Source organism: Spermophilus citellus (assembly GCF_964194105.1).
Source record: "Spermophilus citellus genome assembly, chromosome: 5".
NCBI classification, from domain to species: Eukaryota; Metazoa; Chordata; class Mammalia; order Rodentia; family Sciuridae; genus Spermophilus; species Spermophilus citellus.
In genome coordinates this window covers 70,965,352-70,979,314 of record NC_138186.1, presented here as the reverse complement: position 1 = coordinate 70,979,314, position 13,963 = coordinate 70,965,352, and the positions used below count along the sequence as shown (strand labels likewise).

Below are 13,963 nucleotides of genomic sequence, written 5' to 3'. Positions count from 1 at the left end.
AAATCCATGTTCATAATAACTATTTCAGGGCTGGGGATATAGCTTAGTTGATAGAGTGCATGCCTTGCATGCACATGGCCACATGGCCCTGGGTTTGATCCCCAGCACTAAAAAAAAAAAAAAAAAAAAACAAAACAACAACAAAAAACCCATAATACCTATTACAGAAAGTACATAGTACTGTCCTTATAGTGCTGAAGTCAGTTGTCCAAAATGATAAATCAAACACAAGGTGGCTGTCTAATCCCTCTGGGGAACACTACCAGAAGGAGTTATTGCAGAGATTTGACTTCCATGATGGTGTGATTTAACAGTCCACGTAAGGTTTTTGTTTTGCTTTCAATGCTGGACATTAGGTTCACAGGACAGTCAGAAAGGAAAGATAGGTGTGAGTTTGAGGAAAAAAGAAAAAAAAAGCACAACCTGTGAAGATATCTGGAACCCATGAAGACAAACAAACCTATCCTCAAGCCACCAACTTCAATGATGCAGGTGTTTTCTGGCTACCAGATCCTTACAGGTGTTCACATGCTTTGTCCTGGATCCTGAGAAACAGAATTAAGGAGAATTAGTGGGATCTTAAAAAGCTGTGGGTACAACTTCTGCTCACACCAATAAATGGTGCCAGCATATGTTGACAGTACTCCTAAGCTATAATAATGCTTGATCATAAAGCAGACTTCCAAGCATAAATAAGTCTACTGATTTTACTTTCACTTTCCAAATGTTACCTAAGTTTCTTTTGTAGCCAACCCTAATCTAAAATCATGCAGAAGGCTTCCAGTTTTGTCGAATTGACATAGTAATATAAAACCACCATAAAGAGTGTATAAATGTTAAACTGAAAAAAGTGAATGAATTAGTGAATAGATGGATGGATTTGTGTGATGTTTTAAGTCACTCTTTGGCTCCATTTTGACCCAAGTGGGTTGTTTTAACCTAGTGGCTCAGTTCAAACTTTTAGTGTTCCAATCCAAAACCCCAATGATTTTTTTTAGAATAACTAAAACAATTAAGGCATAGTTTGAGACTAAAGGGAGCTGTTATTTTATAAGAGAAAGTTTTCTGAAATTGGCTTATGGAAACCTGAGCTGTTCCTCCAATTGCCTGAGTGACCATGGGAAATCAATTTATTTCTACTGAAAATTCCTCATGAATAAACTGCTTTGCTAAGTAATTCATATCTCACTAATTCTAATATTCTATGATTTATTTTAATTACTTTCAGGAGTAAAAATCACAAACAACTGATTTTACATCAGACACTTTCAGACATAATCTTTTTGTGGTCTGCTAATGAGATTATCCCATTTATTCAGCTCAATAGGTGGGAAAGAAAATGAACATTTCAAACATCCAATACAACCTGCAGGTTTACTACTAGGCATGTTTTCACTTCTTATATACCTGATTGTAAGGAGAACACATTATCATGATATAACCATATAGATAAAGATATTCCCTTTTACCCAGGTAAAAAAGTCAAACAAATGAAGAATAGGAAATTGAATATTTATGCACTTGGATTTTTGTTTAGACATAGGTATATGATGAGTACACTTAACATGGTCATAACTATAAGAGTTTATTAACATAATTAGTTTTACTCTTTTTTTTTTCCTTAAGGTACAGAGGATTGAACCTTTCATGCATGCTAGGCAAGCACTCTACCCCTGAGCCACATTCCCAGCCCTATGTATGCATATTTTAAACCATGATTATAAAATAATTTATTTTTCTTGTTTTACTCTTGAAACGTATATGTGATGACTCTTTTCAAACATGTATTTTTGACATTATATATTTATCACTGGAGCCATATTTTGAATCATATATTGCAGAGTTAAAAAGTAAATGGTCTTCACTTCCATTTTTGTTACTTCAAAAAGAGTGATTTTTAAAATTTGTGTATGATATTGTCAAAAGAAATACTGCCATCAAAAGCCCAAGTATCCACAGGTTTTTGCTGTGGATAAATGCTGTATCTCAAATGCAATATCTACTTCTATGCTTATGTGAGTTGTTTTTAAAAGGGTGAATTACTAAGACAGGCAATAGTTGGATATTTGAGACAATATTCTTAGGAATAACTATTATATTTCTTGGGTCTTCTTCTTTTGTACTTCCTTCTTTTCTTTTTCTTCCTCTCCTCATTCTGTTAACCCCTCTTTCTCCCTTTGTCTTTTTTTTTCCTTCTAGTAAACAATTCTAACAGCTAATTTGAAAAATCCAAATTGAATATTGATTAATATCATTTGAAGGCAATGTGGCTTCCCACACATTACATTTCCAAATCTCACAGGTTAAAATTAAGCAATTAACAGACGTTTGTGTTATGGTAGATCATGTAAAGATTCAACAATAACTTGTCTGTTCTTTCTTTCTAATATATATTATATATTGTCTCCATATTATATTATATTGTATTATATATCAGTCTTGAGAAAACCTGTTAAGTTTTTATCATACCATGTTTTTATACACGGGGAAGCAGAGACTGAGAAATTCCTTGATTGTTCAAGTTCTGTCCCCAAATCCTTTTATTTCATTATAGTCCACAGATATTGGAATAAAGATGATAAAGTTTAAGTTTTAGCTCTTCCATCATCATGTTTTTAGATATTTATCTCAGTTTTCCATTCTACCAATTTGTATTCTCAGATGAGTTATAAAAATGGTGGTAACTCAAATTATGCCTCCTGCCGCTCAGTCTTGAGAAATGTCTCTACCCTTCTGAAATTTTAAGATTCCCAAGGCTTGTATGCAAAATTCTTTTCTCTTTCAATAAATAAAAAGCACTCTCACAAATAAGTATATGCCAACCCAATGATTTCCCATACATGATTAGACATATCTAAACCTCTGATTAAAGTTAGATCTGCTCAAATGTATTTGTATTGAATATAAGAGTTTATACACAGTGTATATTATATTTTTTACCTTTGAATACTTATACTTAATATGCCTAGATATTTCATATCAAATAAATCTATTTGGGTGAGTACTGCAAATTCTTTATCTTTTTGTTGTTGGTTGTTTGTAGCACTACAGACTGAATCTAGGGACCCTGCTTGCTAAGCAAGTGCTCTACTACTGAGCTATATCCCCAGGAACCTTCCCCCTCCTTTTAAATTTTTATTTTGAGACAAGGTCTCTCTGTGTTGTTGAAGTAGGATTTGAACTTGCAATCTTCCTCCTTGGGCCTCAGAGTGGAAGAGATAACAGGTATACCTTGTCATATCTATTAAATCCTTTACCCATTAAACAAGATTCAGCATTCAAAAATGCATGATGACTTCATTGGCTGGAAAGCAAATTATTATGCTGATTTATATCATGATTTATATCATGATTTATATCATTCAGGCAAATGCCAAAATTTTACCTGAAAAGGAAAAATACAATTTTAGTTGTTATAAATCTCTATCAATATAAATTTATTTTCATATATTTGTTTTTGCAAACATTTCAATATTGGTAAAATTGCTGTAATGTCAACAAATACTGCATATTTTCATATAGGATTTTCCTTCCTTTTATAAAAGAAATACTTTTAAACAGTGTTATAGGCTGAATTTTGAGTCCCTCCCCACAAATTCATATGTTGAAGTCTTAGCCTTCAGTAAGACTTAGCCTCCATAATGTGAGCTAATTTGAAGATAGGTGCTTTGCAGCGGTAATCAAGTTGAGGTGGGGTCATTAGGGTAGGTCCTAATTCAATTTGACTAATGTCAAAGTTGGACACAGAGACATTTATAGAGGGAAGATGATTATCTATATGCTGAGAACCCTGGGACAGCTTCTTCCTTCAGACTTCAGAATTCTGCTAACACTTTGAGTTTGGAAGTATATCCTCCAAAACTATGAGACAATAAATTTGTCTTGTTTAAATAACCTAGTCTGCAGTATTATATTATGGAAACCTTGAGAAATTAACACAAATACCATTCTGAAATATTTGCTTGCATTCATTCATGTAAATGGATTTTATTTACTTTGCTAGAAGGTAGATTTTAATTTTAGTTTTGCTAAAGTTAATTTTCCTGAAAATTAGTTTTATTGTCATTGTATGAAATATAAAGGGATTATAGAATTATTTCTGCTATAAGTAGATATATTTTTCTATATGTGATTTCTCTCTACTATATACTTTATAAATAAACTTTAACATTTTTATAAGAATTTCTTCAAAAAGTTAAACAAAATAGTAAGACAGATCAATTTTGACAAGTTTATTTTATACTGTTCGTAGGAAATGCTTAGGATATTTTACTATTTCCACTGATACAAGTTCCATATTTCAGTGGACAAATTTTATGCTTCAAAAAATCATATTTAACTTTTGAAGAATGGGTGGGGATTTATTTTTAAGATACTATTATGAAAAGTGCTCTATGAATAAAAATTACAGAATTGCTTTCACTAAGATTATTAGTAATAGCTTTGATTTTCTGAAGAGATGTCTTTCAAAAGTTATCTTTGTTCTTTTTTTATTTTTTCAGGTATTTTAAGAATGGCATTATATGCTTTGTGGAGTTGATTAGGACATTTTTTACCATATTTCAAGTGAAACTTGAAAGCAGTGGAGCCCTTGAGTATTTCTTAAGTCACAGAGTGATTCCTTCTTCTGTTTAAGAAATGAATACTGTGGTTGATTCCACGATTACAGTCTGAGAGATATTTAGCAAATATCTCAAAGCTTTAAGGACAATTCTTCTTTTCTTGGATTATGTTTTTTTGGTGGGTTTTCCAAGTTAGGAGAAAGAGGAAGAATTTGATTGACATTCTATGACTCTGTGACTATAATGGGTCCTTAAAATTCAAGTTTGAACTAAATGAATACTTTTATCACATTGTACTGTATGCGTGTCGTGTCTGCAGTATCAGAAACTGAGTCATTTGTCACATCTAACAAAGCAGCTGAAGGCTTCCTCTAGAAAACACTATTAATGAAGTGGTATAGAGAGAGTAAAGTAGGTGTAGTTCAATATAGGATATAGGATAGCCAGATGATTTAATTGATCCTATTACATTTATTTAACTTATCTAGGTCAATGGGAGAATAGTATAAGTCAAATTAAAGAAACAAAGATGTCAGTTCTAAAATATTCAATGGGTGTGTTTTACTTTCATTTCTGTTAAAAATAGTTTTATTTTCAATTTTAGGGTTCTTTGCTAAGATAAATAATATATGTGATTTATTCAAAAATTGTTTTTTACATTTTGTAAGCCACTTTTGAAGTGACTTCTATGATGTAGATTGATAGCAAATGCAGTAGAATAGTACTGTACTTATGACATACCTCTGATTTTCTCTATATAAGTAAAATGCTTTTAAATAGATTCAGCATAGAATAAAAGGTCATAAAAATGTATAATACTGCTATTTCTACTTTACCTTGAAGGAGTTTCAATTTCATTATAATTAACCTATTTGAGCTTTAATTTCATCAATATGAATGATTAAATGAAATTTAATAAAGATAAAATGTCAGAAATAGTTAACATTTAGTTTAGAGGCTGCTGGTAGTAAGGAAACAATGAACAAAATAATCTGTTATATTTCAACAAGTATATACATTTGTGAATTTAATGATAAAATCAAATTTCATAAATGTTAACAACCACACCCTGTGCAGACTATCCTGGAACAGGCGAGTTCCTTTTCATGGCCACAACTGTCCCTGGGGACTTACTCTTTCAGAGGATGTTATTTTCAGTCATTGTAGATTGTGCCTCTCAACTCATGGGATTCATCACTTAATCCAATAGTGCCCTCTGTGACCCCTCTTGGCCTTCAGTATCCATATAACAATTATAATGAAAAATGGAAAATATTAGAAAACTATCCCTGAAACAGATGCTTGACTCATATCCTGCCTGTGCTCCATTCTTTTGAGAATCCATATTCATCCAACATGGAGCAGCTTCTTTCATTTCTGACTGTATTTATTTGATTCTTTGTTTTGAGGACTACTTACAGATGTTAGTTTGAGGGAATACTGATGACCAGGGACCAGATTAAGACCACTAAGTCAGTTTGGAAAGGCCGGGAAGAAGCAGGAAAATGGAAATTACTTTCAGATATTACTAATCTGCATCAGGTTTGGATTAGGAGACCAGCAATAAAGGGTTATGTATCTTATTACTCATCACTTGAGTCACTTGTTCCCTTGTTCTTTAATCAACTCCTGTTATTTTAAAAAGTGCTTTTGAAATGTTTTCACTTAAGGATAGGAAATGATGATCTTCATTCAAACCTTTAACTTATTTTTTGTTCCTTTTCTCCTTAGGGATGCAGATCTGTTCCTGTTAGACACAAGGAGGGTCCAAGCTTTAGATGTGGGTTGGCTTGTCTTTGATATCACTGTGACCAGCAATCATTGGGTGATTAATCCACAGAACAATTTGGGCTTACAGCTCTGTGCAGAAACAGGGGATGGTAAGCACTGAATTTCATTTTTTTTTTTTTTTGTGGGGCTTCATTGAACACATTGAGAGTCACTGCTTTGTGTGGGATTTAACCAATATGTGGTTTACACTTATTTATAGAGTATAACACATTCCATATGATCATGCAGTATATTAATTAGTTAACTGATTTAGGTACTCATTCATCCACTACACATTTCTTAGCAGGCTTTGAGGATGGGAGGTAAAGAAAAAGATTATACTGCTCCTGACCTCAAAGAATTTTCAGTCTGATGTTCAGTACCTTTGTGAAAACAAGTAACTACTATAGAATAAGAATACCAAAAGAAAGCCATATGTAAAGTGCTATGGAGCTATGTTATGATTGTGGTGGTAGTTGTACAACTATTTAATTTTTAAAAGTTTTTAAGTCTGTACATCAAAGAAGAGTGAGAATTACTGTAGACAAATTTTATCTCAAAATGGGACTAAAAAGTGACAAATATATCCAAAAAGTGCTAGAGAAACCAAGGAGATATCAGGGATATAAGGGAGGAGAGAGGATGAAATTCAAACAAGAGTCTCAAAAATTTCATAAAATAATATCAAATTAGGTCATAATGCAGTCCCATGTTTGGTCAAAGACAACTGTTCCAGAATTGTTTGTGGGAGGGTCTGTAGGAAATCTTTTATTTAAGAAGCCACAGAAGAAATTCTAATTTTTATGCTCCCAATTTTTATTGAGTGCCTACTATTTGCCATGTGTTTGATTGAATATTGGAGATACAATGGTGAACAAAGGCAGAGTTGCTCTAAGAGGTTTATAATCAAATGAGACATGGGATATTAATCACACAGTAACCTTGGTGAACACATGTCAATATAAGTTGAGGAGTCCAGTGGACATGTGAACATCAATGAACAGATCTGAATTACAATCTGAAAGATATGATTAGGGGAAGAACTTGGTAGGGGTGGGGACAGGCGTTTTGGAGAAATAGAACATAATTTGTAAAGACTATGTGAAGAAAGACTTTGGCACATTCAATTAGAAGTTCAGGGAAGCCAAGGCCAATATATTTAGAGCTTTGTCAGCCTCTAATCACTCCAAACATTCCAAATTGAAATTTAGATTTCCAGTTCATTTGAAATCATATTTCTCAGGATAGGAGGATAGAGCATAATATCTTTAATGATGTGTTGACTTGATTAATAATTTTAAAACATTTAGAAATACACTATGAGGATATATATGGTGCTCTTGCCTCTACCTTACAAATGTTACCATCAGTCTTATGGAGGCTAATCTTTAAGAAGAGAATAAACCTTATTTAAATTCACTGCCTTTAGCTTTCCTCAGAATCAAACAAGAGAATATTAGCCACAGAGCCTGTCTCATTCATTCCTCCTCTGTGTATTTCACTAAAAGCCTACTTAATAAGCTACAGAGTGAAGTACAAGTTGGGTCTGTCTGGGACAGGCTAAGACTCCATTGGTGGCATTTTTTCCACCTATAATAACTCACAGCCTGTGGATCATATCATAAACAGTTTGTGACTCCAAGGATTGAACATAAATAATGAGGATGACAGATACAAATTAAGTAGATCACAGGGTTAGCCTAGTAAAGATTTCATGAAACTCAGATGCTGATCTGGATAAAGAAAGTTCTTTCTCACTGAGACTGTTAGGGACAAAGTTTCATACCTTTCCTCCACCCCAATCCAGACCTTTCTATAGATCTTAATTACAACACTGAACTTTTGAATTTTTATAAACAATTCAAGTATTTTGGATTATAGGTTATTTCCCTATTATGGTTTTGAGATTATTGTTAAGGATCCTCAGAGTTCAAGCATTATAAATGTAGGCTGAGAAAAGCACATGTTTAAATAATCTTCCAAGAATTCTTACAATGTTAAACTACTGTACATTTATGGTCAGAAATGTGACTGGGAAATCTGCACCGTGGGGGTAAGCCAATCGTTTCTTCCCTGGTATGTGGCCCAAACAAGAAAAATTAAATTAGTGGTATGTGCTTCTCCCAGTCTTTTCCTTGGGGATATGCTTGAAATGTCTAACTAAACAAATCAAGAAATCTATGAAATATGATCAGCCTGTTTCCTTTTGATTTCAACCCCCCTCGTCCCATATGAATTTTCTTAAGTTTCGTTCTTTTGTTTTTTTTCACTCTTTTCTTATATTTCTTTTACAATTTGTATAACTTAACTTTCTGTGAATTTATCTTTTTTTTTCCTCTGAGAACTACTTTGTATTTTGAGTTTTCCTTTCTCTTATTTCTCTTTTATCTCATAGGTAATTTTACTTTAAGTACTATTATATTATTTCTCTATTTTTTTTGAGCTTAAAATGAACTAACATTTAACTCTTCAAAGGTTTCCAAATTTTAGGATTTGTTTTGAGATATGGCCTTTTTGTTTTTCTAATATCGTCTAATTTGAAGTATATTAAAATAGTTGCATGTGCTAGGCTAGCTGGATTTTTGCATTTATGCAATCCTTAAAATAGATTTTAACCAGAAGTGGAGACTATATGGCCTTGGAAAAGCAAGTGACCTTCCTGGTACCTTAGTTTTATTAACTGCAACCTCATGGAGACTATACACATGACGTTTTTCTATAAATATGAAGAACCAGATGCTTCAGTGTGTTACAGTGTCACTCATTACCACTGCTGGCATTCCTAGTGCAACATTGCTTCTAACTGAACTAACAGACCATCTTTTATTGGCAATAATTGTTTCTGAGTATGTTTATTTCTCAGCAAAAGAATTTAGAAATCAAAAGGATGCTACTCAGGAAAGTCTGCTTTCAAATTCATTTGCTGGCTATTATTCATTTGCCTGACATAAAATTACTGTCTATACATGTTAAAAGTTGAAATGTTCAAAGAGCATATACCTGGGACACAGATACATGTGTGTGTATTTAACTGTAGAAAGAATAAAATACCTTCCTGATAAAAATATGCAATTAAGACACTGTGAAAGTCAGAATATAGATGATTAAGAGCAAATAGAACAAAGCCAAAAGAGCCTTGTTTGGGGTGGCATTTAAGCTGCATCAGCTGGGTAGGATGTTAAGTAGTAGAGGTGAAGAAGAAATCACAGGGGTGGTAGTGAGAACAAGAGAGAATTCATTCCTGGATGAGGAAACAATGTGAGTAAATACATAGAACGGCAAATGCATGGCATATTCTGGAAAAAAGTTATAGTATAGAACTGGATAAAAGAACACTTATGTATAAAATATGATTGCAGATGCTATTAGGAAAGTGATCTAGGAACAATTCATGGGAGAAACATGGCATCTAAATTAAGTATACTGAATTCTTGTAACTTAGTTCCTAAGTCATAAAAGTACTAGGCTTGTTGCTTAAATAAATAACAGGAACACAATTATGATTACATAGTTGAATGAATATCCATTTCAGGAGGACCTGGCATGTGTATCTCTCCTTCATAACTATGTCCTTGATGCTTGGCATAGTGCAGGTTGTAAATGCTAAAAAGATGTCATGGATGATCATTGAATGAGCTTGTTACTTAAAAAGTTCTTTTAGGCCATCTGCCAGTGAACATGTCTAAAGAAGACTTTTTGATGCTTATTTGGGGTGATTCTTAACCAAACCAATTTGATATAACACAGGAGCAAAATTTTGTAGAGCAAACCTGTATACTGCAAGAGTTAAATAGTTTTGATTATAAGGTGAGAAAAGTCAGTGATGTATATTATTAAATTTAGTTTACCTTACCTCTGTAAAAAAAATAGCAAAAAGGACTAAATATATTTTGGAAATCAAAAGGCTGTTGAAATCAAAAGTAGCACTATGATTCCTAAGAGCGCCTGTGCAAAATATGGCAGTTTGTAGAATATTCTTGTTAGAAATTTGTTAAATGAACTGCAGTAGATTTGGCAAGAGAGTGTAAGGGTATTTTATTGATTTTTTTTTTTTTTTGCTAAACAGATAATTATCTGAGCTCCATATGTTTGTTTCAGCAAAATAAAGCAAACACATGAGCAAGCAAATTAAAAAAAAAAAGCATAGTTGCTTCTTAGTGGCAAAATCTAGAGATTCCAGACAAATTGTTTTATACAATTGTGCAAAATCATTTTCCAAGTTCTCAAGCACTCTTTTTTGTCGTTAGATCTCTATGATAAAATAGGTACTATTTTTATTTTTAATAGCAAATGAGTAAGCTTAGATCTATATTATAGTCCATTGTAAGATTTTCAGTTCCCTAAATTGGAAAGACACATTAATCATCTTACTTATTAGTTCTTTATTAACATTTCTAATAAATTTATGGCAGTGATTTTTTCCCTAGATGTATACACATGGTTTATTATACATATAGCAATTTCATCTAGCTTTTAAGACTTGAATTTTCCCCTAAAAACTATAATTTTCATTGTTTGATGCTTTATATAGTTTTAACTTTCCAAGTAAATTAATTCTTTTTTTAATCATGGGTTTATAGAATAATTTAAAGAAGGAAAAACAAAGACAGTATTTTTGGGTTCATTATAATGTCTTTTAAAAACCCCTATGTTTTCCAACATTTTAGGGCTGGCAGTACTCAGAATGAATTTTGCCAGTGACTTTTTTCTTTTTTACTCAATCCCACTTATATGTCAAAGAAAATTCAGTCCGTATGTTTCTGATTCATTTGTATTCAAGTCATCAAAGTGTTGTTTTGTCAGAATATTGTTTAATGTTTAAGAAACAGTATGATGTCCTTTTTAAAATAAGACTCTAAAGGCCATTTTTCTTTGACAAAGCCACAGTCTAATATCAAGGTAAAATTTTGGGTTTAAATTCAGAGATTTCAATTTTCACTGAATTTTGTACCAATATCAAGAAAAAGATTTCAGAAAAGAGAGGTATTAAACTGTCAAATTAAATCCCATTATAATTGGTGCTTAACGGTAAAATGAATTTATAAGTATTGCTTATAGATAACTTGGAATTTAAAGTTTTAATAATTAATTTAAATGAGAAGGATAAATAGAATCTATAAATATTCTGGATATATAAGTCACAAGAAGAAATCATTAGGAAAATAGATTAAAATAGTGATGTTGATGAACATTAATATTTTCATAAATATTAAAATAAAATGAATATGATAACAATTACCCCACAAGAAGTGTGAGGTTTTGTTGGCATTAGTATCTGGCATGTGGAAGTGCAAGAATTCAGGTCTGTACAGTAAAATGAACTAGAGATTACACAGTGACTTTTCACTCACCTTAGATCTGGGAGGTTCTCCTTTCAATTAGGACAAGGTTTTTATTCAGGCAGTTGAACAAATTATTTAAAGAGGGTTTGAATAAATTTACAAGTCAAACTCTGTGTGTGTGAGAGAGGGTTCTTAACCTAATTTTTTTAACTTAATAAATCCTGGAATATATTCTTTTTAGATGGAAGTTTCTGGATAAATACATAGGGGAAGGGTAAAATTGATACATGACCTAAATTTGAGTTGGCAGCACAGTGTTTTGTTCTTAGGTTCATTTTCAATAACTTTGATAAAAGCTTACTGATAAGAAACTTTTAAATATGTTCCAATCTAAGACACAAAGCCAAGAGATATTAGCACAAAGAGACATGTATCATGTTTAATGGAAGTTTGTATTGGTTGGCTATTCATAGGTAACATAGAATATTAAATTATTATTACTTAATATGGTAGTAAGGCTCAATTATTTTATTTTTAGAAAAATAACAGTTATTTGGGGGGTAATTAATTGCACCAAATGGAAATAGGACAGTTTTTTGTTTCTCAATATGGTTATGTATACAAAGCTAATTTATGATAGGCTGATCTACATTAACATCAGAAAAAATTTTCAATTTAAAGATGCCTCAGACATTACAAGGACTTCTTACAAAAAAAGTAGAATTACAGGCAGGACTTTAATGCTCATGGAACACATGGTTTAAGAAATAGTGACATTCTTTGCTAAAGACTAGGAACTAATGGTTCCTAAAAATACATGTTATACTGATATTTATAGCAAACTATATAAAATCACTACTGTATATAAATAATATTTCCCATAAAAGAATGAGAAAACAAAGAGATTTCATGAATTGGTTGGAAGAACATTAAGACAGGTCTTATGGGGGGGGCGGGGTTCATGGGGGCAGGAAAGATGGTGGAATGAGATGGACATCATTAACCCAGATACATGTATGATTGCATATATGGTGTGATGCTACACTGTGTACAACTAGAGAAATGAAAAGTCGTGCTGCAGTTGTGTACAATGAACTAAATTGCATTCTGCTGTCAAATATACCTAATTAAAATAAATTAATTAATAAAAAATAGAAGAGAGGTTGGTAAGGAAACACTGAATTTTTCTCGTAGTTAAAATCAACCATTATGCCAAGATTACACTCATTTCTAAGAGTCAAAGTACAATTAACTAATTATATTTTACCAGGTACTATATTCTAGACAAACTAAAAAGAAGTTGCTACACTAAGTATTTCAGAGCTTTATTCATATTGAGAATAACCATTTCTATCATCAAACAGCATCATACATCAACAATAAACACTGTAAGTACTAAAAAAATTTCAAGAAAACAGACCACTGTAGGGGCCTCCTGCTCAGATTATAAACTGCACCAGTCTGCATGTATTTCCCACAGATGTAAGGAAGTTAAGTGTTTACGTGTGTATGAATGTCACGATGAAAGCCACCAATATGAATAATCAATCTGCACCAATAAAAATAATAACAAGGTAAATTTACAGCTTTATTATGCTTCTAGGTTCACAATAGTTTTTTCTATCTCATTTGTCATAGACTCAACAATTTAGTTCCCTTTTATTTTCCCAAAGTTATTGTGAAAAAATCCAAAACATCTCAGTCATCAGAAAAATTAAATGTAAATCAAGATATTAAATTTTATGACCCATAATTTTTCCAACTTCTATACTCTTTAACCTGTGATTATTCTTCATTCATTCCAGAAATTGACAACTGTTATGGCTATTTAATAAGGTATTATGGTTTGGATATGAAGTGTCCCCCAAAGACTCATGTGTTGAAACATTGGTCCCCAATTCAGTAATATTCAGAGGTTGGGATTTGGGGAAGTAATAGCATCATGAGGGCTCTGACCTCATCAGTGGATTAATCTATTGAGGGATTCATAATTTGATGGCATTATTTGGAGGTGGTAGAATCTGGAGAAGATGAGGCTTAGTTGGAGGAAGTGGGTCATTAGAGGTGTGCCCTGGAAGGGTTTACCTTGACTCAGGCTTCTTCATTACTCTCTGGTTCCTGGCTGCCCTGAGGTAAGCAGCTTTCCTTCACCATACCCTTCTGCCATGATGTCCTGGTTGACCACAGGCCCAGAAATAGTGGAGCCAGCTGATCGTGGACTGAAACCTCTGAAAACGCATAAGCCAGCATAAATCAACTCTCTGTTAATTAGATTTTGTCATAGCAATGGAAATCTAACACATGGTATGGGATTAGTTGTTTTCTATAACCTTGATTTTTAAAAATTTC

General features: G+C 32.5%; 1 protein-coding gene across 1 annotated transcript in view; it reads left to right on the top strand.

Annotated features, from left to right (window-relative positions):
- BMP5 (bone morphogenetic protein 5) overlaps positions 1-13,963 on the top strand; it is a 119,700-nt gene that overhangs the window by 74,190 nt on the left and 31,547 nt on the right. The window contains exon 3 of the mRNA XM_081293803.1: positions 6,294-6,442. Coding sequence (XP_081149929.1) covers positions 6,294-6,442 — 149 coding nt within the window. The remainder of the gene's footprint in view (positions 1-6,293; positions 6,443-13,963) is intronic.